The 27,882-nt window shown below is 32.6% G+C and overlaps 1 protein-coding gene across 1 annotated transcript; it reads right to left on the reverse strand.

Moving 5' to 3' along the window:
* Positions 1–27,837, reverse strand: LOC133182126 (guanine nucleotide exchange protein SMCR8-like). The gene is made up of 26 exons (XM_061316853.1): positions 27,728–27,837; positions 24,507–24,737; positions 23,510–23,601; positions 23,348–23,414; positions 21,914–21,996; positions 21,119–21,164; positions 20,640–20,724; positions 19,216–19,352; positions 17,188–17,323; positions 16,168–16,232; positions 14,685–14,801; positions 13,171–13,228; positions 12,816–12,885; positions 11,918–11,987; positions 10,951–11,057; positions 9,788–10,311; positions 9,502–9,553; positions 9,307–9,392; positions 7,592–7,754; positions 7,335–7,464; positions 6,292–6,348; positions 5,984–6,060; positions 3,112–3,189; positions 2,728–2,830; positions 2,141–2,207; positions 1–94 (listed from the first exon to the last, which is right to left on the reverse strand). Exons 2-26 carry the CDS (start codon positions 24,714–24,716, stop codon positions 33–35), a joined length of 2,742 nt encoding a protein of 913 aa, XP_061172837.1. The 5' UTR covers positions 24,717–24,737; positions 27,728–27,837; the 3' UTR covers positions 1–32.
* Positions 27,838–27,882: the final 45 nt, after the last annotated feature.

Here is a 27,882-nt window from a genome sequence, read left to right on the forward strand (position 1 = left end):
TAAATATTGCACAGTTAATTTGTTAACTGACATCAGCATTTCATCATCTGGCTACAAAGACTGTGCTGGATAGTCACTGGTTTCATAGGCATATCTGAAAGCAATAATAGCCATCAACATATATGTATTACAAACGTATTAATAGCGATTCTCTGTAACCACTTAAACTTCTTTGCCACGCATGGTCACCGATTTTGATGAAAGCACATTATTACAACTTGACATCAGAAACATATATCAAATAAAATTTCGTTGCTATGTGTCTTGGTTGCCATGGTAACAGCCAGAAAAGTTGGAAAAATTGAGATTTTCAGCTACTTTGAATCTTTATTAAGCCTTAATAAAGACTAAGAATAACAAACAAACAATTCTCACAAAAACCTGACACCTTGTTGCCACTAATGCTATAAAGAAACTATTTAGAATTTATCTCTAAGTAAGTGGTAACCATGGGTACATTTGGAATACATTTTAGATGCTGAAAAATGCAGAAAAACGCTCAATATTCACTAATGATAGGTGTTAAATGATCAAACTCAATCAACAACCTAAGAAAAAACAATAAAAATATTTGACCTTAAGTAATTAGGTATTGGCAATATTATTCTAAAAATAACTTTCATGGTTGCCATGGTAACACAGTGTTACCATGCAAAATGTGTTGCTAAGATTGGGTAAATGCTACTATCTTCAGGAAAAACAATAAATTTCATGACTGGCACATATACATCCTTAGGACCCTGCAACACCGACAACATAAGAAAAAATGGGATTAATTGTTACTTTGCAGTGTAACCATGGAAACAATGTACCTGTTGTTTAAAGTGATATTTTTTTGCTGCATTAGGAATTTACTTACCTTTTATTCAAGAAACGTATTATTTGACTCACCTTGAATAGTACTTATCTGGTAGAACTAAAGTTGAATATCATATATTGATAACGTTTGTTGAAAAATATAACACTGTTGCTATGGTAACCAAGAAGGGGAAATGTTCGATTTTGTTAATTTTATATCAATATTAAACCCTATGTGCCAGCTTTTTGCATCCAGTTAGAGATTAGGTGGCAGTCAAAATTGAAAGTCAGGTTAGTTGTTCATAATTATCAATAATAAAAGTTTTGGGAATCTACATACAAGGGTACGTATCCAAGGAAACAGAATATTTTTCAGATTTTTATGCATATTTTTTCGGCTTATTTCCATAGCAACGCTCTATTTAAAGAATTGAATTTGAGTTTTTTGAAATGTGAAAATTAGGGTCACATGAACGTCTTTAAAAATTGATCATTAGTTATATAAAAGTATGCTTTTTAAAAAGATAGGATTAGATTTAAACACTAATAGAGTAAATTTAAAATCCCTTCTTGGTATTAAAAACCATGGCAACCATTGCCAACCTATAAGAAATATCATATTTCTTCCTTGGTATATGTTACAAGGATCTTTTGTCTATTATTTGCTTGCATTTCAACCTATAATTTTTTTTATTCTTAAGTGTTTGATTTTATAAAATTAAATGAGCAAAATTATTACTTTTGAATACTTTGTTTCCATAGTAACGTATGTAATAGTTGATTTACCAAACATGTTTATCGTGCATTTAAGACATCAGGCCTACAACTTTCAGAAACAATCATTGCCACTTGTTTACTTTGCTGCAAACGTTAACTGTGGGACTCTGAACATGTTGAAAAATGCCATTTTTCAAACTTTAGGACAGGTTGCCATGGTAACCATGACACGTAGCAACCAATTTCTGCCTGATTTGAGTTTATGGTATCAAAGACTTTTATCATAGAGAGTTTGGAGAAATTCTGAGACTATGCGTGCCACAGCTCCTATATAAAAGTTCAAGTCGTTACAGAGAATGGCTCTTAAACTGTTTAGCTTAAAAAAAAAAAAAACATCTGAGATTATATCTATACATTTTTGTTTCTTCATGGAAAATTTTGAATCATAGCCTAAAATCTACAAGATTAACTACATATATTTATATTTTTTTAATAACTCATAGAAAACTAATTCTATAATAATACATGTTGATAAAAGTAAAAACCAGACAAAAACTTTCTAAGCCAATCTGATAAAAGTACAACCAGGGATTTCATAATACATATAAGACCTATCTGCACTCACTTGGTACACCTGCCCTCGACTGGAAGTGATCCTCAATCAGCTGATGCTTAATAGTTTCACACAAAAACTGTTAATCAATAAATAGGAACAATATTGTTACAGGTACCACAATATTATCATATAACAAATGAAACTTTCATTAGTCACAATCTTAATGGAGCCATTTGACTGCATAAAAAGTTAAACATGCAGCATGAAATAAATAACAGATTTCTCTGCTTGCAGCTACTAGACCTTTTGTGATATTAAATATTCATACACAAAATACATATTTGATATTTAAAGAAATGTTTTCTCCACACGAAATAGAGCAAGTATCATAAATAATATACATTTCCTCTGTGTGCAATCAATGTTCAAATAATTCATAAGACAAATCTAACCATCGATCAATTTATACCTACAAATTGCATAAACTGATTACAAGCTGTCACCCATAATATGAATTAAATGTACTTAAGTAATTATATTTGTCAATTCCTACTTACACAAAAGTTTATATAAAAAAAAGAGTTCCATTTAAATAGGCAGATTTTGACTTCTCTCAATTCAATTAATTTAACGATGTGAACTTTTATATGTATTACCTCTACAATGTGCATGTCAGAATCATGAATTCCAATTTTAGCCATGAAATTTGACACTGTCCTCTGGAATGATGAGCTCTGTTGCTGTATAAACCTGTAGTCCCTTGAAATAACAAGATATTGAAGTAGAAGAAATGATTTTAAAAAATTCCTCTTAAAGTAATGTATATTACTTGAATTTGCAACACAGAAACATTTATATATTAAGTGCTATCATTGAAAAATTTATATATGTACAGTCAAGCCTGGTTAATAAAAATGCCAGTCTTCCTAAGCAAGTTGTCTGGATTAATGAAGCATCCAGATACTAGTAATTGGAATTGGGAATATCTGCATGGGATCAACTGTACATATATACATATATCAACTTTTTGTTGAACTTACTGTCTTCCCTTTCCGGCAGGACCAATACAGAAGGCGTGGAAATAAATGAAAGCCTTGGATGAAAGGTCAACCAAAATTCTGTCAAAAATTTAAAGCTTTATTTTACATGTACTACAAAAAAAGGAAAGTCTTCCTTAACCTCCTGTCCCTGTATACCATAGTCTTTTCTACAAGTTATTTCCTTCAATTCCTTAGCTAATTTTTATTCTGAGACATTAAAAGCATACACTAGTCTAAATCTATCAAAAAGTTTATCATTTCTTTTCAAGTTCATATGTTAATTAACTAGTATCTTATAAATCCATCTCAAAGATTTATAAAGCTCTTCTTTTCAGCAATTGATTGACTTTAAAGTTCTGATCCAATATTTGATGTAGCATTGCCTCTCACTTGAAATAAAATATTTGTCATTTATTACATTTTCAACAGTGAAATACTGTGATTTATTTATTGAATAAAAGTGATATTCTCTCACAGTGAGAAAGGATACCAAAGTGATATTCTGTCACACTGTGAAGGACATCAAAGTAAGTAAAAAATAATTTCTGGCCTGTCATAAGATAGAGCTAGTAACTAACCATCTTGATAGAGCTAAAACGGTAAATTTCTTCCCAAATATATTGCTAAAATCCATGCTATGTAATGTTTTCAATCTCACAACTGCTAAGCTATGACGTCTTAACCGCTCAACTATGACGTCAAGCCCATGACACTGTGTTAAGAAAAGGCAAAGGCAAAGAGAAAATCAAAGAAAATGTAATAAACAGAAAATTCAATGTTTTGTAGATGAATATGGAATTTATTTCACTCGTGAGACAGGATTTTTTTTTTTAATTTTCACTCGTGCTTCGCACTCGTGAAAATATCAAAAAATCCTGTCCCACTCGTGAAATAAATTCCATATTCATCTACAAAACATTGAATATCCTCTATATATTTTTAAAATATTTATTGTTATATCAGATTCTGAGGAGTGTTATGAATCAAAACTCGTGAAAACAGGTGCTCCTACTTGATGCTGGTATTGAAGAGTTTCTTGAAAATTTCTGTGTATGTACATGTAACATGATTAAGTGCTTTGGGGGGGGGGGGGGGGATAAGGGGGGTCATAGTGTAGTCCAACTACCATGCATGTTTTATTTAGATTCACTTGTTTGATATTCTTTATTCACAGAAACATTCATTTTAAAATGACACTAAACAATACATAGTTTTTTTTAACAAAGGGTTGAAGATACATAATTGTTCTTGATTGATAAATATTACAGGGCTATTGAACTGATATTGGTGAATATTGGCAGAAGTTGGCTGTACAGATGCATGAGCTTGTGAGTGCAATTGTACAGCCAACAAATGCCAATATTTACCAATATATATAAGTCCAATAACTCCTTTATTCTATAGCTGAAACATCTCCCATTGATTTATATTAATTATTTCAATTAAATAACTCAAATTAATAAGAAATTTTCAGTATTAGTATAGACTGTTTCATGATAGCTGTCGTCTACTCTTTTGCAGGGCAAAATGATATATTTTGGTGTAATATGACATAAAAGCAATTAATTGTTTAAAATACATCATTTAATTATCAATATCACTTGACATATGGGTCCTTATAACAACATATCAACCTACGATGAAGTCTATGATAGTTATATTACATAATTTCTCAACATGAATAATCTGACACAGTCCCAACTACGTAGTTTGTGTCATTACATCACAATGGTAAAAACATTAGATTTAGATGCACCTTAATGTGCTGTAATTTTTAAATTTTGGTACATGTATTTGTTTATACAACTCCTTTCTTTTGGTATTAAGGATATCCGATAATCACGATAATGCGATTGCAACTTCTTGGGCCTTTCTGATCTCATCAGACAATGGTAGGAAAAGTGTAGAAATTAATATCAAGAGTGATCAAAGTAATCCCTGGAATCCAAGATGACAAGTGTCATCCCTTTTTCTTTTTTTTTATATACATTGAAATACAACTATTTTAACTGCAATTTTTGATTTTATCATATTAAGTATATATAGACTTGATTAGGGTTGTTGTAGTTCATTCCCAGAAATGATTTACAATTTGATTAGGGTGGTTGTTCTTCATTCCAAGACATTACTTAAGAAACAAAGTTTTTGTGAATGTTGCAGAATAACCTCCAAGGTCCAGAAATGTTGTTTTGAAATATAAAAGCTAAGGCCTTAGCGAGGTTTTTATATTTCAAACAACATTTTGAGACCGAGGAGGTTATCCTGCATCATTTACGACAACAAGATCTTTATATTTATTCTACTAACAGCTCTAAAATACAAGTGATCGTTTCCTCTATAGAGAAACGAATTAATGTCCCGATTAGGCTGTTCCATTTAACATCAGAGGGTCATTTGTTTGTTTTCTTGTGTATCGATTGCAATGGAATGCAGACAATTTGAGCTTTTGTTGGATTTAAAATATCATTTAATCATTTAAAAATTTGTTTGTCACATATAATAATTTTTATAAATGTAAAAATAGCAAAATCATTTGTCTATTTTATTGATTTGAGTTTAAATATTGTGGGGAGGTCCGTAGAACAGCCCTGTTTAGCTATAAAAATTGTCATTTCTCGACTGCGTAATGCAATACACACCGTTTAGACTGCAGAAAACGACACATCAAATGGTCTAAATAAGTACAATCTTAAGTCAAATATTCATTTTACATGTACAAGTTTGATATGTGCTTATGATCTGATAATTTTTTGATGACGTTTGTGATTTATTGGAAAATAATGTCCCTGGCATTTCTTTGATCTCGGCAATAAAAGTAGTAGAATTACAAAATGATTAGGGTTGTTATATTTCACTCCCTGACATTACTTACGATTTTATTAGGGTTGTTAGCATCTCTTCCATCTTGTAATTCCTCACTCTGTTGTCCAGTAGCGATAAATAATAGCCCTGAAAGAATCACATCATCTCAATTTTACAACATATTTTAAAAAAATTAATTTAATAGTTTTGAAATTTTAATTTAGCATTGAGGATGTCTTTGTATGGGAGATAACTCTTCTGAAATGACTTAATGGACATTCATATACAAGCAAGGGACATCATGTACATCATTTACATGTTCATCATAAAAAAAATTTAATATTCAATTCCAGTTGAATTTAAAAGCAAGAAACGAACCTGATATATGGGACAGAAAACTTCTCTTTTCCTCACATCGAATACAGTACACAATTTCTGTAAGTATACAGAAAAAAAAGAAATATATATGTAGGACTCAAAAGTGTGATGGGACTCCAAAGTCCGATGGTCTGCGCCAAACCCCGATGGTTTGACATGTCAAAGTCTGATGGTGTGGAGAAACAATAAACGTTTAAGACGTCATAGTACTACGCTGAATTAAGATGCCGTTCCAAGGTCCAATGGTTTCAAATAAATACAAATGAATTTTAAATAATTGCTCATGGAAGTGAAATGGTTAACTAGAATACGGCAAAATTTAATCGTAACACTAGTTCTAATTTCTCTAGGGGTGCAAGGCTAACCTTAGTCTCTCTGATGTGTGCGAGACTAACCCTAATTGCTTGAAAAGTATGCAGTAGCTCACCTACATATTTTGGGTGCACAGGAGAGAGACTGATCCTAAGGCTAATGAGTCGAATGGTGTGCAAGGACCTACCCTAAATCTCCTTGGTGGGTGCAACACTAACACTATTCAGTTTAACAGTGTCAATGACTAACCCTTAATCTCTCATATGGGTGCAAAGTTATCCCATAATCAGTCTGGACTAACCCTTATCAGGCGAGTGGGTGTGCAAGGACTAACCCTAATATCTCAGGTGAATGCAAGCAATAAGCAAAATCAGTCAAATTGTATGCAAGGACTAATAAATTATTGGTTTGGATTATTGTGACATCATAAACGTTGATTGTTTCTCCGCACCAATGCTCTTTGGCATGTCAGACCTTTAGTGCAACTCATCTTGTAGGAGACGAGCCATCCAACTTTGGCAAGACCATTGGACTGTGGCGTCCATACCATCACCAAACCATAAGGGGTTTGGTGCAGACCATTGGACTTTGGCAAGACCATCGAACTTTGGCAAGACCATCGGACTTTGGCATGACCATCGGATGTTTATTAAAGGACAACAAATCCAAGAATGTATGACTACAAGTAGTCATTTTGTTAAGCATTCTGGCAGGAATAAAATGATACCTACTCTAATGACAGCAGGAATAAATCTATCCATTGGTTTTCTTTCTGGACGACAAACACCCAACAGTTTTATGTCTGACATTTTACATATACTGGGCATACATCGAGTCCATGGAATAAAACTTTTATGATTCCTATAAAATTGATTACATTTTTAATTGAAATGAATTAAAAATTACAGGTGTGCATTTCCCCACTACATTCTCTAACTCTCTTTCTTTCACTCACATAAAGAAATGAATCTAAATAATATATTTGTACCTGTGATAAGAGGTCAGGAAAATCTTCAGAGCTTTAACAATGTTCTTAACTTCTTCCTCCAGATCGGGGGTCCCAACAACAATCACAGATTGACCAATCAGAATAGAGTATATAACATGTTTTATGCTGGCATATTTAGTCATGACATGTAGAAGCCCAAATCCTGAAAAAAAAGCAGCATAAAAGTATCCATACCTTGATACATTTCCAGTAGTATTATTAGTTTTATGAATTGAATACCTTTATTTTTTCTATGAATTGTACATCAGGATAAGCCACACTGTAACACCTGATATAACTGTAGACTGTATATATATAATTACATGTATATACATATATTTCTACAGTCGGTGGATGTATAGGCACTGGCCCTCTTAGGCCTCTTTAATTTCAAATAGGAGTGGTCCTGAACTTTATTTTTCATCTCATGTTTAATGCTGTACTGCATGTCTAAATTACAGGATGAACATTTTCCTGCAATACCTACACCAATTTTATCATATACTTAGTAGTAAATATACTGATTTCGCACAGTGCGATACACGTGACATCAATACATGTACCATGTATCAACAACTGGTCCGAGAACCCATATCAAGTATCAGACCAGCATGCAAAAATCCATATCAAACTAGAAGTAACATTTTAATAACATTTAAAAGATAATTAACTCAATTTTATTGAAATATTTATTCAATACAATTCATTTACTAAAATTTGTTGCCTTTGGCCCTCGGGCTGATATGGGATCACTTGGGCTGATATGACATATGCTATGGATTTTAGTACTGTAAAAGTGGTTATTTACGCGTGGGGGAAATTTACACTACTTAAGCCGTAGATTTAGAACCGCGTAAAATACACCCGCGCGTATGATCACAAAATTTCTAAGTTCTGGAATCATTCTAGACTATTACTAATATTCATATACCGGTCAAACCAGTCATATATCAATCGTGGTATTGAAAGCACGTGAGTAGATAATTACATCACAGTGAAGAAAACGTATTTTTAAAAAAATTAAATTGTGCTATGAAAAATGCATCTTCATATTACATATTTTAAAGCAACGTTTCGCAAGTAGAGCTTCAAAAGATCATTCTCATTTTTGTTTCCTTGTATGTACGGGTACGTCCCTCTTACTTTCAAATAATTAGTCCAAAATTTTACACAAACTCACAGTCACTACAAACATTCCTATTGACTTGTCAACACTCGCCATGAAGATACAGGTAAGAAGATCCGACTTTGAAGTTTGAGCTTGCGTAAATAATTACAATAAAGCGTACACCAGTTGTTCACACTTCACTGCTTTTGACTGTGCAGATCGCCGTTATATTTAGCAATCCAAGGAACATGCACATATCAATAACCAGTATAAATTCTTTTTGTTTTGTATTATTTGTTTAATTTCTAATTTATTTTTTCTTATTCATGCGTGTAAACTTCTTGACCTTTTCAAAGGGGGACAACTCGATGTTACTAACGATGGCAGCATAAATTTTTCTCAGTAACTCGTGTGATCGCGTATATTACACCCACTCGTAATGTTTGACAGTCACAAACGCGTACTTCTGGAATAAGTTCTTCAACCAGTGTAAATAACCACTTTTACAGTACGTCATATTCTCTATATACTTAATGATTATTCTACAAACTGGAACAAAAGAATGTATCATTTGGAGTAATTTTTCAAATAAAAGTAGAACTCTCACCACAAGCCATGTTGTCTGAAGTAACCGGAAACAGAACGGAATCTTGCTCTGGTGTGTCAACAGGAATCAGATTTTCAATGTTTTGCCTAAAATATAGATAAAATTTCAAAAACAATAAAATGTCACTTTTTATTTTATTTTTCAGTTTGTTTACCTAGTAAATATCTTACAACATGGAGACATTTTAAGGATTACCTAATAAATTTATAACTTGTTATGCCCTCTGAATCATGCTCTACTGTAGATTCTGAAATTGTAAAACTGGATATAACAATTAATTAATATCCATGAAGTTATTTGTCTCAAAAATTGTTCAGAAATCCTTTTTCTTTTAAAAAATACTATTAATTTTACTTTTTTTTTTTTTTTTAGATTTGATCATGGGTTAAATAATGCAATCTCTGAAGCTGATTCAAAATTCTATTCTATTATTTCATCTGACAACTGACTTATACAGCTTCAAACAAGGAATGCAAATTACCAATTTTGAGTGACTGAGCTAACACAGACACATGTATCCTTTCTGCATCTTCTTTACTTTCACTTTCATTCTCCTGCTGACCTACATTTTCAGCTGTTATTGTTTGGAGTCTGTCCCTCTTTTCATCAGTCTCCTCATCACTTGAGTTACATTCACACATGGCTTCCCTCTCATCTGTTGTATCACTGCCCTCCTCCTTTTCTTCTCCCATCTCCTTCTCCTCCCACACCAGAGTGGATGTTGACAATATCATACTTGATGAAAGTTCTGTCTCTTCCTCAGAGTTTCCAATGTCAGTTTCGGATATCTCACTGTTTTCATCTATTTTCTTGTTGTGAAAATTTTCAATCCCATCACTGTTTCCGTTCTCTCTTCCAGCATCAATAAAATTATCTGTCCTAAGTGTTTGTAACTTTTGTATCTTAAATTGGAGTTGTCTGATCACCTCATTTCTTGAAGAAATGTCTATGTTCTCTTCTGAATTATCTGTCATCTCAGAATCATTGTTGAGACTAAAGTTCACACTGAAAAATAAATGAAAGTTAGGGTCTATACAGTAAAACTTGTCTAATCCAGATGTTGTGTATTCAGAAATTTTACCTATGACAATCTTACTGTTAATAGACTCCTTTCAGTAATTTCAATGGTTTAAAATGTTGTCTTATTCAGAATGTTGTCTAATCCAGCCAATTCCTATGGAACCAGTGGTGTTCAGATTTGATTAGGTCTACTGTTAGTAGTTACTTATTGTACAAAATGAAAATAAACTTCTAAGTAGTCAAATTTTCAAGCATAAACTTATATTCAGTGTTCTGCAAAAGTGGAAATCATGATGATCTGGAAACTCATGAAATTGATGATTGGTTTACAATTATTTTCAAACATATGTACATGCACATGTATAGCACCATTTTTTTTAATGTGAAATATGAATTACTAGTAGACTGCCAAATGAAAGTTTCCACTTGGTAAATTTTTAAAATGAAGAAATCATCAAACTTACAACCTCTCAATATAATCATGTTTACAGTATATACAGTTGTATAATATATGAATGGTATGAAACCAAGCTAATCAAAATTTCAGCTTACTGTGAAGTGTTTTTGGCAAAATGATAGCACTCAACCTCTTGTTTTGTAAAAACACAGTCTAGATAAACATACCTAGGTGATCCAGTGGCACTGAAAGCTGACTTCATAGACTCTGCATCATCATCATCAACCACTGACCGAAAGGAGCTAGCAGCTGACTTAAAACTCAAAGTTTCCATCTGTTAAAAAAAATACATTTCAATTTACATAAGTGCCAAGAAAAAAATATATCATGAGCTTATGTATGTCAAGCAGTGAAAAGCACTGACAAGCACAACAAATATATGGCACAAGATGAGGCCCATAGGCCACAATGCTCACCTGAGTAACTATGGCCCTTCTGTTCTTCAGCAGCAGATTCTTTTTCCTATGTATTTTTAAGTAAAACTTTGAAAACATATGGGACCACTCTATAGCTACCCCATGATTTAAGATTTGAACAAACCTGAATCTTCACTACTTGAGGATGCTTCTATTTTAATATGATCAATCATGGCTTTGCTGTTCCTGAGGAGATTTTAACAATTTTTTCCCATGTATTCCTATGTATAATTCATGATTTGAATAAACTTGAATCTACAGTATGTCATGAAGCTTTCAAACAAGTTTCATCTTTTCTTGCCCCGTGGATGTTGAGAAGATTTTTAAAAAGATGCCACTGAATTTTCACAAATTCTTAATTATCTCTCCTTGAAAGAAGATGTGACACTTCCTGTGAACAAACTTAAATTTCCTTCACTCAAGGATGCTTTGTGGCAACTTTGGTTGAAATTGGCCCAGTGGTTCTTGAGAAGTCGAAAATGTGAAAAGTTTAAAGATAACACACGACAGACGGACAACGGACACTCTTTGCTTAGAAAAGCCAAGTTAAGCCTCCGGCTCAGGTGAGCTAGTCTAGAAATGAATTAGCAATATCAGAGTTCGATCTATAAATTAATATTATAGGATTAATTAAGAATTAGTACACATATTAGTGCATAACTTGTTCAAATATTTTCTCTGCAAAATAAGCACACTTGTGTAGACTATACAAACTTACAGATCTAGATGAACACTTTTTGAACAATTCTGGTATCTCAGCATGTAGACATTGACATCCCATACATTTTCTGAAAATAAAAAAAAAAAATTAAATACAAGATTGATAGCATGCAATCAGAGAGCACATAATAACTAACTTATTAACTATGTCTTAAACAAAAAAAAAAGCAGTTGAAAATAAGGTTGATACTATACTACGCAATCTGAGCATGCTGAGTGCACATGATACATTTTTAATATAATTTGTGGTATTGCTGTTTATGCAAATTATCAAATGCTTCAAGATCAGCTATCACCTCATAACATCAGAAAAAAGATGCATATTCCTTAAAAACAAGAACACGTACTGTATATATGCATCAAAATCTTGACGGAGAAATGAATATACATGTATATACTATATGTAGCAATGCTGAAGATAAAAGTCCTATCTTAAATCTGACCACATTCTGTAAAAGGGAGAATTTCACTATTGTGTGCCATATTTCTCTTTGTTTATCCTTATTTCTAGAGCCCTTAAATAGGTTGTTCACTTGGTCAATGTAATACACTTTTCAGGTTTCATACCCTACCTTGCCATATTGTACATGTGAAATACCCAGTTTAGACAAAAGTTACTTTTGCATGCTCCTTATATGACAGAAGAAAAGATTACTAAATAAATATGACATGGTGAAGGGCAGTAAATAAATATGACATCGTGAAGGGCAGTCAATCACAAATGCACATAAAATGCAATGAAATGCAAATATGTCGGCCATTGCAGTTAGCCAGAAAGTATTCAGGTGTTAACAAATGCAAAGGGTTCATGTAAACCCAGAGCTAATATTGGAGACAAGAAAACTAAAATGGAGTATGTCTATTTATGAGTCGTGTTCAGCTTTAAATGACCATACTTGTCAATATTGGTCAGTAGGTTGGCTCCAATGCAGTCCTCTCCAAAGTGTAGAGCTGAGGAGCTGGGGTCTAGAAATGGATATTACATAATAACCAAGAATAAATCAATTCAAACAGCAGTTATCTTTCTTTGGTCATTCAATATTTGTTATTTATATTAATTTTTTTATCTCTTGTACTGGTGTATCATACAGAATTTACAAGTATGTGTATTGTGTTATAAAAATGTATATCTATGTACAACTGCATACATGTATATCAGTATCATTAATTATCTCTGTATAGTTTATGGTCTCTAATGATACAAACATTAATGCAGATTTTAATAAAGGAAACTGGTGTTAAAGATTTTACCATTGTAGATCTTGTCACTGCTCTCCACTTGAAGAACAGCCATATCTCTCCTAAAGAACTTCACAAAGAAAAAATAGGTATTACAAAGAGTTCACTAAAAAATGTCTACAGTTCTATATTTATATTTGCTGTTTTTCTACTAAGCCAACTGTGAAATTGATTTGAATGCCATTTTCGTGTATACTCAGACACGTGTAGAAATATGCACGGAGAAACTTGTGCTTAAGTGACGTCACAATGAGGTACAGATACGTTAATAAAAAATGTAACGATATAGGTAAGCGAATAATTTAAACATTGCATGAGTATATTTTTGGTGCTTTTGAACATGTAAATATAAGGAATATTTTTAATTTTATAGAATATTATTTTTAAGCGCTAGGGCGCTTCATGAAATATGCCTACGTGACAAGTCTGTGTGATTTACACACCAATAATTCACACAAAACTTAATAACATTCCTTAAATATAGAACCGAAATAGATGAAAATAAAAACGATAAAATGTGAATGAAAATAATTAATAAATAACAAGCAAATTCAAAGAATTGTGGTCAACCACTTTTGGTGTCTTAGTGGTTGGGATGCAGTTATTTATGGCATATTGTAACTGTCTTGTTTGTGTCCTTCAAACTTCTAGGTGAAGGTCATGAAATTCAAAAATGATAAACCTTTCTGAAAGGTGTTATCATATGTAATGTGATGCAAAATATGAAAGCCCTATCTTCTCTCATTCAAGTTATTACCAATGTAAAAAAAAAAAAGCTGAAAAAGACTGTGGGTTAAATTTAAGGTCAAGGTTAAGAGGTCAAAAACCAGATTACATTCTGAGAGGTCTTGAAAAAGAAATAAACATGTCAAATACAAATGCCTTATCTTCTCTCATTCAAAAGTTATCAGCAATGTAAATTGGTTTTGAAAATTAGGTCAAACTTCAAGGTAGAGATCATGGAGTTAATTAAGTCATAGCAAATTTGGAAACATCTAGTCACAGGTAATGCACATGTCAAATATGAATGCCATACCTTCCTTCCTTAAAAAGTTAGCAGCAATGATAATTTTTTTTTTGAAAATTATGTCAAACTAATACTTGAAGGTCAAGATCACAGAGTCAAATATCATAGCACATTCTAAAGCTTCTTGTCACAGGTAATGTACTTACCAAATATGGATACCCTATCTTCTCTCATTCAAAAGTTATCACAAATGTAAAATTTTGAAAATTAGGTCAAATTCAAGATCAAGGTCAAGGGGTCAAAAATCACAGTACGTATATTTGGAAAGGTCTTGTCATAAGCAAAGTACATGTGAAATATGAAAGCCCTCTTTTGGCTCATTCAAAAGCTATGACCAAGGATAAAGTATTTGTGACAGACAGACTGACTGATGAATGAGATTTAATGTCCCCTGGCTTTCTTGAAAGCTGGGGACAAAAAATAAGCCTAGTGCAATACTATTTTTTTTTCAAAACTCAATGATAAATAATTAGATGACAGAGTCTGAATTACTTCTCACCTGATATAAATGTCTGAGTTTCTGCATGCCCTCTCGGTGGCCCCAGGAACAAAGTTCATGAAGGCCTTGTAAGTGAATATCAAACTGTCGCCCTGATGTAATCTTCACAGATTTTGGCTGGAAAAATAAAACTATGTTTGAGGATGCAGTTTACTACCTCTAAAACTTGCATATTACATTGTAACTCACTGAGTTTTATCTTGAGGAAGAAAGAAAGGAGATAATAAAAATGTAGTACAGTGTATTCTGATTGTTAGTCTTATTGACCTTTGACCCTGAAATATGCAATTGAAATGAAGCTTTTTCAATTTTGCAATTTTTAAATCACTATCTTGGTAGAATACATGATACAAAATTGCTAACGCACAATCATGGAAAGTTTCCATTTTTTTCTTTGAAAATGTGTTCTTTATATTTGCATTCATTAAAGATAGCAATAGGTCACCTGAGTAAACTCAGGTGACCTAAAAACTCAGAAAAAACATGACTGAGTATGCTGCATTTGACCATAAAAGAGTGTGGTAGGTCAGTTGGTACAGTGTCTGCAAGATGTTCCCTTGGAGATGTTTGTTTAAAAATAAACCAATTCAAAATTTGTTATTTAATTAATTCTATTGCCTGAAAAGTACTTTAAATGGATTAAGGAATGTAAAAATGTTATTAATTGGTAAACACGATGTTTAATAGACATCATAGGATAGCTATTTCAAGACATGTACCATAAAATTCTGGCAAACAGAAGTGTGATGGACTGGGTATGGATGCCAAGGCACGAAGTAACTTCTAGGCAACATATGTTAGACATTTTGCTTGATATCATTTGAGAGACAGGGTTAACATTGCTGTTACTACCTCTCAAACAATTAACGGTAACCACCAACATTATATAAGTGCACTAAAGGTGGGCAATTGGGTTCAGAAAATTAAATTTTTTGCACAAAAGGGCTTTTTGAGGGAGTAATGTTGAAATAAACACATTGACTGCAGTATGCAAGACAGCTAGCAATTAATTTTACACAGAAATTGTGCAATGTGGCAGATGTTGTATTTGCATATGAAAGTACTGAATGAATGGTGTATTAGCAATTTTGTTTGGTGTATGTATATACATGTAATTTGAAATTTTGAATTCGGCATGACTTTTTGCATGGCCGTAGGAACCGGGGGGGGGGGGGGGGGGGGGGGGGGGGGGCATAATTTTGCCAATGTATAGAATACTATAGAAAACTTAGCTACTATATGCTTGTGCCCCTTCAATAAAAACAGCTGATGACCTTTTTTCTTTTCTTTTTTTTTTTTTGGCTTGTCAAGGAATTTTGGTAGTTGATAGTGCCCCCCCCCAACTGAAAATGTTTGGCTGTGCCCCCCCAAACTGAAATTGCTTCCTTTGGGCCTGTTTTGTGTGCAAAGAATTCAAAGACCCCAAACTTTGAAACAAAAGATTTTTCATTGAAATTCTAAATCCCTACAAAACTATAATTACCCGATAGAACCTTGTATCTGGAAAGAGTGTTGCTGAGTTCTCGGGTGAGGATCCATAAGATCCGGCTGTAAAAGTAAAGGTTGCAGTATTTCACTTAGTCTAACAAATATATAAACAATATTTTTTCCGTATCTCAAAAAAAAATTACCCATACAGTAATCAGTCAGGGGCATGATGGAAACAAACTATGTTAAATAATTTGTTTAAGTTATTAAATGTCATGATTTTGGATTATCTCTAGCTGATTTCGTTTTTCTTCAGTAATTTATTCAGGTTTTTAATACTTTATTATTCGTTATCTTGAACCTACTGGTATCTGAAAAGCTTTATTCATGCTATACATGGGGTGCTTAGTAAACAGAAAAGGTTTTGGAAGTAAAACATGTAAAAGTAATCCGTTTAAAATTTCACAAGCTGAAATACATCAAATTACAGTAAAACACGGTTATAGCAAACATGCACGCTTATAATGAATTTAAGCTTACAGCAAAGTGATTTTCTTTCCTTCTGGATTTAAAACGTGTTGTTAATTTAACGGATATATCGAACACTTTAATTTATAATGAATCAAAATTGTTGGTTGCTGGCATTTTGCTATATGCGTTTTTTACTGTATAATTTAATTCAGTTATTTCATCCTTTTAACCCTACGTCACTTCAGAACTATTGCACAGAAATCTGCAGCTTTGCGCAAAAAATAATAAGACATAGAAATTGAACACTAATATTCAAGAATTTTCAGAAAATCATTCAAAGTGTTCTCAAAATTGGCAGAAGTTAAGCAATTGACCACTGAAATGTTCATGAAATACAATTATTTGGCACATTTTTTAATGTTTTTATTTATGTGTATATGTACAAGATATTTAGTGTTGTATTTGAACTAGCGGAAGTTGCTTTCTGCCAAAGGTGCTAAAAAGAATACACAGCCAAATGTTATACATTAACAGTATGAGGCTAACTCATATAAAAGTATGGGCAGACATAAAACAATGGTATTCAATGTTTCGGTGAACTTACATAAATTTGAGACAGGAACAGAGTTTTCTATTTCCTCCCATTCCTGGAGGCTACAGGAATCAGACTTTGGTCGCGGAATGTCTACTTTTGCTTTCACTTCCAAACGTGCAAACCTGTGTTCAAGCTTCTTATCCACCTTTCAAAACAATGTGATATACATCAAACTGCTCAACAGGCCTGGAACTGTTATAACTATCTAATGATCAACTAATATCAACATGTCATTGCTTACAGATACTTTACTTAGCTCAGAAAACAATCAATGAATTTTATGAAAGTTATTAATTTTCACTCCAATTCTGCTGATTAAAAGAAAGCATTCAATTTAAATTTTGCAAAGACTAAGCCCCTTATAAAAATAAACATGTAAGTTATAACATAATCCTAAACAGAATCAAACTGAATAATTAATGTATAACAAACATGTAAAGGTGGAGTAAACAATGTCCTGAATTATGTCAGAAAATTGTTACATAAAAATATTTATCAGTCTTAGATTTATAGAAAGAAAAATAAAAATGATTGATAGAGTGAAAAGCATACAAGCAATTGATAAAAAGATCCTACCACTGACTGAGAGAAGAACATACCAGTGACTGACAGAAGAACATACCAATGATTGATGGAGAGAACATACCAGTGATTGACAGAAGAACATAACCAGTGATTGATAGAACATACCAGTCAATGACAGAAGAACATATCAGTCAATGACAGAAGAACATACCAGTGATTGATAGTAGAACATACCAGTGATTGACAGTAGAACATATTGATCAGTGATTGACATAAGAATATACCAGTAATTGACAGAAAAACATACCAGTCATTGACAGAAGAACATATCAGTGATTGACAGAAAATACAGTGATTGACAGAAGAACATACCACTGACTGACAGTAGAGCATACCAGTGATTGACAGAAGAACATATCAGTGATTGACAGAAAAACATACCAGTCATTGACAGAAGAACATATCAGTGATTGACAGAAAATACAGTGATTGACAGAAGAACATACCACTGACTGACAGTAGAGTATACCAGTGATTGACAGAAGAACATATCAGTGATTGACAGAAGAACATACCAGTCATTGACAATACAACATACCAGTGATTGATAGAACATACCAGTGATTGACAGAAGAACATACCAGTGATTGACAGTAGAACATACCAGTGACTGACAGTAGAACATATTGATCAGTGATTGACAGAAGAATATACCAGTCATTGACAGTAGAACATACTGATCAGTGATTGACAGAAAAACATACCAGTGATTGACAGTAGAACATACCAGTGACTGACAGTAGAACATATTGATCAGTGATTGACAGAAAAACATACCAGTCATTGACAGTAGAACATACCAGTGACTGACAGTAGAACATATTGATCAGTGATTGACAGAAGAATATACCAGTCATTGACAGTAGAACATACTGATCAGTGATTGACAGAAAAACATACCAGTGATTGACAGAAGAACATATCAGTGATTGACAGAAGAACATACCAGTCATTGACAGTACAACATACCAGTGATTGATAGAACATACCAGTGATTGACAGTAGAACATACCAGTGACTGACAGTAGAACATACCAGTGATTGATGGAGAGAACATACCAGTCATTGACAGTACAACATACCAGTGATTGACAGAAGAACATACCAGTGATTGACAGAAGAACATACCAGTGATTGACAGAAGAACATACCTGTCCAGTGATTGACAGTAGAACATACAAGTGATTGACAGTAGAACATACCAGTGATTGACAGAAGAACATACCAGTGATTGACAGTAGAACATACAAGTGACTGACAGTAGAACATACCAGTGATTGATAGAACATACCAGTCATTGACAGAAGAACATACCAGTGATGGACAGAAGAACATACCAGTGATGGACAGAAGAACATACCAGTAATTGACAGAAGAACATACCAGTAATTGACAGAAGAACATACCAGTGATGGACAGAAGAGCATATCAGAGATTGACAGAAGAACATACCAGTGACTGTTTGATGGTGTGAAGTACATTCTGTGTCTCTGTGATGTTGGTTTCCAGGGACCTCAGATTTCTGTAGAAAATGTCCTCACTAAATGGCTGTGAAAGCTTTCTTGACCTCATTCTCAATAACATTTCAGCTATTGTAGAGAATGAATTAAGATATATATATATATACATACATTGCATACATTAATAGTAGGGATGTCAAAATTGTCAATAATTCATATTCGAATATTCGATAATAGTATTCGAATATATTCGAATATTCTATAAAGTAAATAATCTTTGCATTATATTATATATATCTTCATTCTACTGTTAGCTAGTACACATTTTATGCCGTTATTTTAGAATAAAATGTAGAGTTTTGTAAATGTACAGTAACTAAAGTATCTTAATTTATAAAATGTTTCTTAAAATTTTATAGAATAAATAGAAATTAAGTGTATACATCCAAAACATAATTCAAAAAATATTTTGAAAATTCAAAACATTAATTGATTGCCCTTCCAAAGACTACATTATAACTCCTATAAATTGATACCGCACATAAAAATTATCTACTGGAGATAAATTATCTTATTTGATATATTATGTTTTGAAAATAAAAACAAACAACTCAAAAGCAATTATTTTCAGTTCATTAATTTCCTAAAAATAATTTTAATGATATATACCTAAACAAGGAATCCAAGCGTTTATTGTAATTGTAAAATTGTGTCCTTACAACAATACAAATTGAATGTAAGTACCAGGCACTGTTATACAGCACCACTAATTCAATGATCAAATGAATAATTTATTTTACTACATTCACTCTTCACACTTTAAAGATAATCTTCTTAAAATATTGCCAATCATTTGATTTTGAGTAAATGACATTTCTCCTGAAACATATGATTCTAATTAAAATGTAATCAATTGAACTTGATTAAATTTCTAATAAAGCTTGCCAGATTTTTCTCTCTTTTAAATGCATGTATACTTAAAAAGTGAATATTCGAATATAAAATACATATTCGAATATCAACTCATCGAATGAATATTCGAATATTCATTGACATCCCTAATTAATAGTTATTAAAACAGGTTTATATCTGTTAATAAAGAGAGTTTCTTTTTCTTTGGTCTCACATTTTTTTCCTATGGTATCCCTTTGAAATTTTTTAAAAGGAATAACGGTAAAATTGATACTTTTATTCTTCACACACTTTATGAATTCACTGACAAGGGTACTCTTGTATTGTAGAATATACCAAAAATTTAAACTGATACACATCTACATGAACATGTGCCAAATAATGGCATACAGAGCAAGTGTCTGAATGGTCATACAGTATCCATAAGGAAAGTTTATAGATGTTGTAGAGCTTATAGGAAATTGCTTTGAACAAAAAACATATGAACTTCTATGTATCTTTTACCTTTGGTATAATGCAGGTCCATCAGATGCATTTCCAAGTTGTTCTTAAAAACCAGTCTGTTCCCATACTTTAAATATCTCACAACCTAAAACATACATGAAATCTGTAAGCAATGTGTTCTATGAGTAATAATATGTAATGTCTTATTAAGCTGAAATCAAATTTTAAATCCTTTACTGAAAAATGCAATTTCTTAATCATTTAATACATGTACTCAATTTACAAAACATATATATTAAGTAAAGTTTAAGACTTCCTAAATAATAATAAACATTCACAATTCTATTAATGATATTAACTTAGATACGAGTATGAGTAAGTTCATTCACCACAACAAATCTGATTTCACCATCATCCAATTATGCTTCAAAAAACATCCTGTATAGGACTTAATTCTAAAGCCATGTCGATGGATAACACTGAAGAAAGACAATGGTATGTCACCTTTATAATCACTTAGAATGATGAATACTTCATACCTTTTTCATCTGCTGACAGATCTCGTCATAAAAATGAAGCAGTTTCCTGAAAGAGTTTTCCAATGACGTTTAAAGCACTGAGCATCTTCGCTAGCCAAGGGTTTCTGATCCGCTACTCTCCTCACAACCCTTGGCCTATGGTGCTATTAAAAGTTGGGTTATTTTTCTAGAGTTCTGATTGGAGTTAATCGACATCGTTCGACCAATCAGCAATTGCTTTTGTAAATAATGATATTTGCGTTTGGGATATATCTTGATTCTTTAGTCTCGGGAATGAAAAACACAAATAAACAACGATCTTCAAGATAACGTGACACTTTATAAATAGATATGGTGTCATCCAATCTTAAGCTAATGTGCAAATATTGTGATCAGGAATCATTATTGCAGATGTAGATTTGCAAGATAAATAACAAATAAACATTACTCGATACCTTCTTGTTAATTATTCTTTAAAAACTTAAATTTTTAAATACGCCTTTTATTTTTGTCGATGACACAATCTGTGCATACGTAAGAAGACTGGAAACTTTTGACAGCACCGTAGGCCAAGGATTAGTGAGGAGAGTAGCAGATCAGAAGCCTTTGGCAACCGAAGATGAGCACTGAGATGCATTTAAGGAAAATCACATATCACTAACCCATACCAAAACTAATGCCAATAAATATCATAGTATCTGAAACTTAATTCTCTCTGAGAAAAAAAAAGCTTCTAAATTTTATTGTTTCAAAAAAATTTTTTTTTTATTATTTCAGAAACAATCCTCAGTATAAAATAACATGTATATACTGTACCTGTTATCTGGGGTAATGTAGCTAATGGCAAAAGGTCTGACATAGCCACGAGCATGGCGATCATACAAAGCAAAATGATGTACCTAAAACATGAAAAATCTCAGGAATATTGAATATTACAGAATTGAAAACACACATTTACTAGCTGTTATAGAAATATGTATATGCTTTAAGGATGTCAACGAATAGTTGACTATTCGACTATCAGTCGAATGGACCGACGATCGAATAATGAAACGACATTCGAATATTATTAATTAAATAAATGCAATAAAAGAGTGATTACGTGGAATTCTCATCACAAAACTGAGAAACCATCTTTCCTCAGAGAAAGTCGATAAGATAGTTTTCCTCAACAAAAAACGGTTGATTTTCCATGTACGTATAGAAAGTACAGTAATTATAAGTGCTTCACTACTGCCGCATACTGCGGGAATTATCAGTAACTGCCTCTGTTGTTTTTGTAATTCATTACCTACCAATTTACAAGGCTTTGATTGTAAAATTATTAATTGGACTTGATATACCATGTACCAATAATTATTATTTTTTGTTATTTTAAGATTGCTCAAACGCAAGGAAGAAACCATAATTGTGACATGTTTTGACACTTCGATAATTATTAAAACAATTCGCTTATATTTTAAACTGTATAAGGACATTTTGATAGCCAGAGCAAACACTAATCGAATAAGCATGCAGTATCTAACTGTTTAACAATTTCACAGGCACTTGACATGTGGATAGTGTGAGGTTAACCCCCTTCCCCTATTTCATAACAAGCTTTAAAAAATATATCCTGGCATTTTTTTTCTTTGCTTACTAAAAATTAATAATGAAAACTGACTGCATGTGCAGACCGATTTATGAATTCTATTGAAGGGGAAATCGTACATTTTGGAGAATTAGGTTTCGAAATTCAAATAATCATGCTATTCATGCGTTACATTGCATAAATTTTGATGTTACTTTTTAAATAGATTTAAGTAAAAAAAAACATTTTTCTTTCTGTTCTATAAATTAAGTTTGTACATGTATAAGAAATACACATTTATGTCATATTTCCAAAACATACATAACAAAGATATTATATATGTAAATATGAAGTATAATGATATGTGACTCTTTGACAAAAACATAAAGAAGCAGTCAATTTGTTTCACTTTACAGCTCATTATCAAATGGAATATTAGTCTGGGCCCCATTCTGCAGAAGAACTTCTAAGACCAAAATGTAATTATGTGAATATCCATCTTTCTTCTTTTCATGAATTTGAAAATTTTATTTATCATAATATATTTAAAAGAGTTTAAATAGATATCTTTGTGCCAGAAATTTTTTACAGAATTATTAATTTTGCAAGATTTTACATTAAACTTAAGATTTTGGCCTTAGTAATTTGTTCTTTTGTAAAACTGGGCCATGGTTACTTACAAATGCAAAAACATTATCTTTGATCTCAGAAAACATCACTTGAGAATCTTCAATCAGATGAAATCCCCTAAAAGTACAAATAGGACACATCATCTATTTTTCTGATGTTGATCTAACAAGCCAAATGTATTTCCTCAGTTGTATGAAATGAGATTTGCTTACTGTTTTGTTGTAGTTTGGTGATCCAGGGACATGATTCTGACAGAGAAATCTGTGATGTTGAAGTTACTGGATCCACCCCTTGGGATTGTCAGCTAAAAAGTTTAGACTAAATATTAATATTAACCTCTTAGTTTCTGTCTACATAAAACTAAAAGTAGTGATAAAGTACTGTTACTGTAAAAGCATTTATTAAATATTTGTTGGGAATTAAATTTTGGTTATTTTGTCGTTCACAATTGTTCACAATTATCAAAGAAACTAAATCCAAAACGTTAAATTTTAATATGGTTTTAGAATGAATACAGGTTATCTTTTAAACAATGAAATTTAATCCCCATGAAACCATTATAGAACACAGATCGACAAAAAATTTCTGCTTCTACAGTATTATTTATCATTCAGTATACCTACAGTATTATCAGTGTACTAGTTAAATGGACTGCAAAGGCAATCATATACCCATCATTCAAGCAATTTACAAAATTCTACTTTAAATAACATGTATGTACATTTGCCCTTTGACAATGATTTTCCTCACTTGCTTTAATATAGTGAGGATAATTCCTGTTTTGGGTTATCTTCTAGATTTTTATTCTTTATTCATTAATTTAAAACATGTATGATTTTTACAACCAGAGTTAAAGGTACAGTCAAACCTCGTTATCTCGAACTTAAAGGGACCAAGAAAATACTTCAGATAACCGAGAATTCAAGATATCCAGGGTAAAATACTTAAGGAATAAGTAGTTGGGTCTTCAAAATGAATTTGACATATCCATGGTACATTGTATTTGAGATATCCATGTTTGAGATACCAAGTTCAACTGTATACATGTATATATATATTAAAGTGCTCTTGTTGTAATACTTTGTGGCTTGAAAACTTACAACCACTCAATTAAACAATCGAAATAAGAAGGCATCTAACAGTAGTCAACAATCATGCATGTATACAACAAAGAATTGTTAATTCATATGATCAAAATATGCTAAATACCACTTCTCTTGGTCCCTCTAACTCAGAAAATTCAGCCACCAGGATGAAGTCCATGTCTAGTTGTGTCTCACCAGTAAGCTGCTGGTTCCACGGGTGGGGAATTTGTGTATGGGGGCTAAGGTACTCTTCCAGATCGAAATTCCATCCATTTTCAGTTTGTGGTTCTTCCTCTTGTATGTACAAATTGTAGGGAAGGTCTGCACCAAACATTTTCTGACTTTATAATGCTCTCTTAAAAGAAAAAGAATTATGATTCATTAATTTCTCATGTGGGATCATTCAATATCAGGCCTACTGTTGTACATTCAACTAAAACATTCAACTATATATGCTAATGCTATGAAATACTAATTATAGGATCACCCATTTCTTCCCTTCAGGGCAATGGAGCAAGCACTCACTGGCAACAACCTAGGAGAGCAGGAATGCATGAGCAACAATGTAAAGAAGGACATCAGGATGACAAAGCAAGAAAGGGAGGGCATGGGGTGAAAAAGCATGCAGAGAAGGGAGGACATGAAGATGTCAATGCAAGGGAGAAAGGACATGATGATGACACTGCAGGAGAGGAAGGATATGTGGGTACTTTAATCATGTTTGTACTATCAATTTCAATCTGGTTATGCATTATTTTATACTAATGCTTAAATGAAATGACCAATTTTAACAGCAATTTTTTATCCATGTTTTTCTTTGATATTCTTTTATTTTTCAGTGCTCTCTTCACTCCAGGCAGACACCAATGTTGTAAGTACTAAGTATACAATGATCTCACCATCACTTAAAATGGTTAAAAATGGGAAAAGGAATTTCAAATTCCCATTGGGTACACAAGAGATATGGTAATACACTTACCAAGCAATTGATTAATTAATAAAAATTAAGCATGGAAAAAGCAATGATTTATTCATTAAACAGGTTGAGCAGACTTTCTTTATAGAGTAATTGTTAAGCTGAAAGGGAATTATTCCTCTTTAGAGTAATAAAAAACATTACTACATAATCAGATTTTCACTTGTTTCCCCCTCTATTCTCGTGTTTACTTTGAGTAAAAGATTAAGTGCAAGAATATTTCTATTAAGTATATGTATTAATTAAACTTTAATTTATACTATAAAGTAAAAGTATTTACTGCTGCAAAAAGTTGAAAAAGAGTGATGAAATATTGCTATGATGTATTTCTTATGAAAGCTCATTTCTGTGTTAAAAATGTTAGACTGCATGAATACATCCAGCACTTGCTAACTTCTACATAAAATCATTCATTCTTATTTAATTATATAATATTTCTGCAGGTTTTGTACATGTATTGCCTAAAACTGCTGACAAATGTCCAATTTTATAGCAAACAGGCTGTTCCACGGACCTCCCCACAACATGTACACTCCATGAATTTACTGGTTAACCCAACTAAATCGACAAAAGATTTATCTACTTTATAACCATAAACATTAATTAATACACATATGTGTTGCAAATAAATTTATGAATAATTAAAGGATATTTGTTATCCAACAAAAGGTCGATTGTCTGCATTCCACTTGCAATCGATACACAAGTAAATTACCAAATAAGTTGACCCTCTGGTGTGACAATAAACATGATAAACAGCTAAATCATGACATGCTGACTTAATTCATTTCTCTACAGAGAAAATGAACAGTCATATCTTAGAGTTTTTAGTAGAACTAAACTAACATCCTCATTGTCATCGCTAGAAGATGCAGAATAACCTCCTCAATTTCGAAGGTTATCCTGCAACACCCATGAAAACGTGAATTTTATTTTTTGAATAAACAGATTCCCTGCATTATCATGATTATTTTAAAAATGAAGAAATTTCCATCATACATTAATGCTTTTTTGTTACTGTAAAGAGTAACAGTTCCATTTTAGCATAACTGTTACAATTACTTTATAAGGAAAGCCAGGGCTAGAAACAATATTTTTTTTATCACTGCATCATGGTCACTCAGACTATTAGGGCTGTCACGAGTACCCGAAATAACCAGGAACCGCGGTCCAAGTTGTTCGGTTCCATTTTTCAGGATTTCGGTTCGGGTCTAGTTTATATATTAGAGTCTGTTCAATACAAAAAATGGCGTCGAAATCAAAGGAATGATGACGATAACAGTGATAAATAAACATCACAACTGAAATCTACTTCATTCCATGACAGAACACTTGTCACGGAAGTATTAGATAATTACAGAACGAGCAGGAATGGTCAGGTTGTGGCTAATAGAAGGCCAAGTCACCGATGTCTAGACGTTGGCATAGTTAAGACTTGTTTTCAATGTAAATTTAATGTAACAAATAAAGATTTTTCAAGTTAATTCATGAAATTAAGGTTTAAAATAGATGTAAATAACCGACCCGAAAAACATGAAACCGAACCGAAAATTTACAGAACCGACCCAACCCGAAAAATTTTGGAACCCTGACAGCCCTACAGACTATCGCCTTAAATTTTTACTGGTCAACTAAGTACTCTCACTGTCCCAATGGACCAGTAGATTTTTAAAAGACTGGCCCAAAACCATAATAATATTTGAAGCCCTGTGAAGTGTACCTAACCCAGGGCTCGAAATAAGTAATGGCCAGCTTCTAGGGCCAGTGAATTCTTAATCTGAGCTAGTACATTGTAGAAGACATGTGCCCTTTGGGTCAGTGTTTTTTTGTGCATACATAATTCATTCTTGGTCGGGATAGTTAACTTGACAGGGTTGTGCATCCAAGTTCTGCCTTTTCTTGTTTTGTTAAGTTGTAGTCTATCATCACAATATAAACAATTAAAATATTACTATTATTAATATTATGGTTTTGAGCCAGTCTTTTTAAAATCTACTGGCCCACTGGGACAGTGAGAGTACCGAGTTGACCAGTAAAAATTCAAGGTGAAAGTCAGAGTGACCAGTGAAAAAAATTATTATTTTTAGCCCTGCCAACCTGTTAAATTTTAGCTTGAATGTAGATTTTATCTTAGCCGTGTTAGCTGGTGAATTTCATGTCTACAGGCTTAAATTACATCCTGTGGAAGAAAAAGTTAATTTCGATCCCTGAACTAGTAATTAGTTACTTGTCACTTAAAGTAGTCCGTCTAACCGTTTGTGATTATGATCATCCGCAAGGCCGGGCTATTGTTCACCAGCTGTTCACATACTGTGATATCGGCTGATCGGAGGCGCCTTATGTTCTATACGTCTACACATGCTGCTTACCTAATACTAAAAAGTATCACTTCTACAAAATTTTCTCTCGGTCTACATTGCTATTGTTGGTGGAACAACCAACATCTGACAGGGACACACTTGACACTACAGTCACTACTCGATCTTTCAACCGGAAGTTGTCTTTTAACTAGTCCACTAACCTA

Source organism: Saccostrea echinata, unplaced genomic scaffold, assembly GCF_033153115.1.
Source record: "Saccostrea echinata isolate AGI-Se365-2 ecotype Australia unplaced genomic scaffold, CSIRO_AGI_Sech_v1 ptg000009l, whole genome shotgun sequence".
NCBI lineage: Eukaryota > Metazoa > Mollusca > Bivalvia > Ostreida > Ostreidae > Saccostrea > Saccostrea echinata.

Coding starts and splice junctions, on each gene's coding strand:
- LOC133182126 (XM_061316853.1), bottom strand. CDS start 24,716: ATGTTTGGTGCAGACCTTCCCTACAATTTGTACATACAAGAGGAAGAA. Junction 11,988..12,815: donor CTACTGACCAATATTGACAA/GTATGGTCATTT, acceptor TTTTATTTTCAG/AAAATGTATGGGATGTCAAT. Junction 3,190..5,983: donor CTAACAACCCTAATAAAATC/GTAAGTAATGTC, acceptor AATTTTTGACAG/AATTTTGGTTGACCTTTCAT.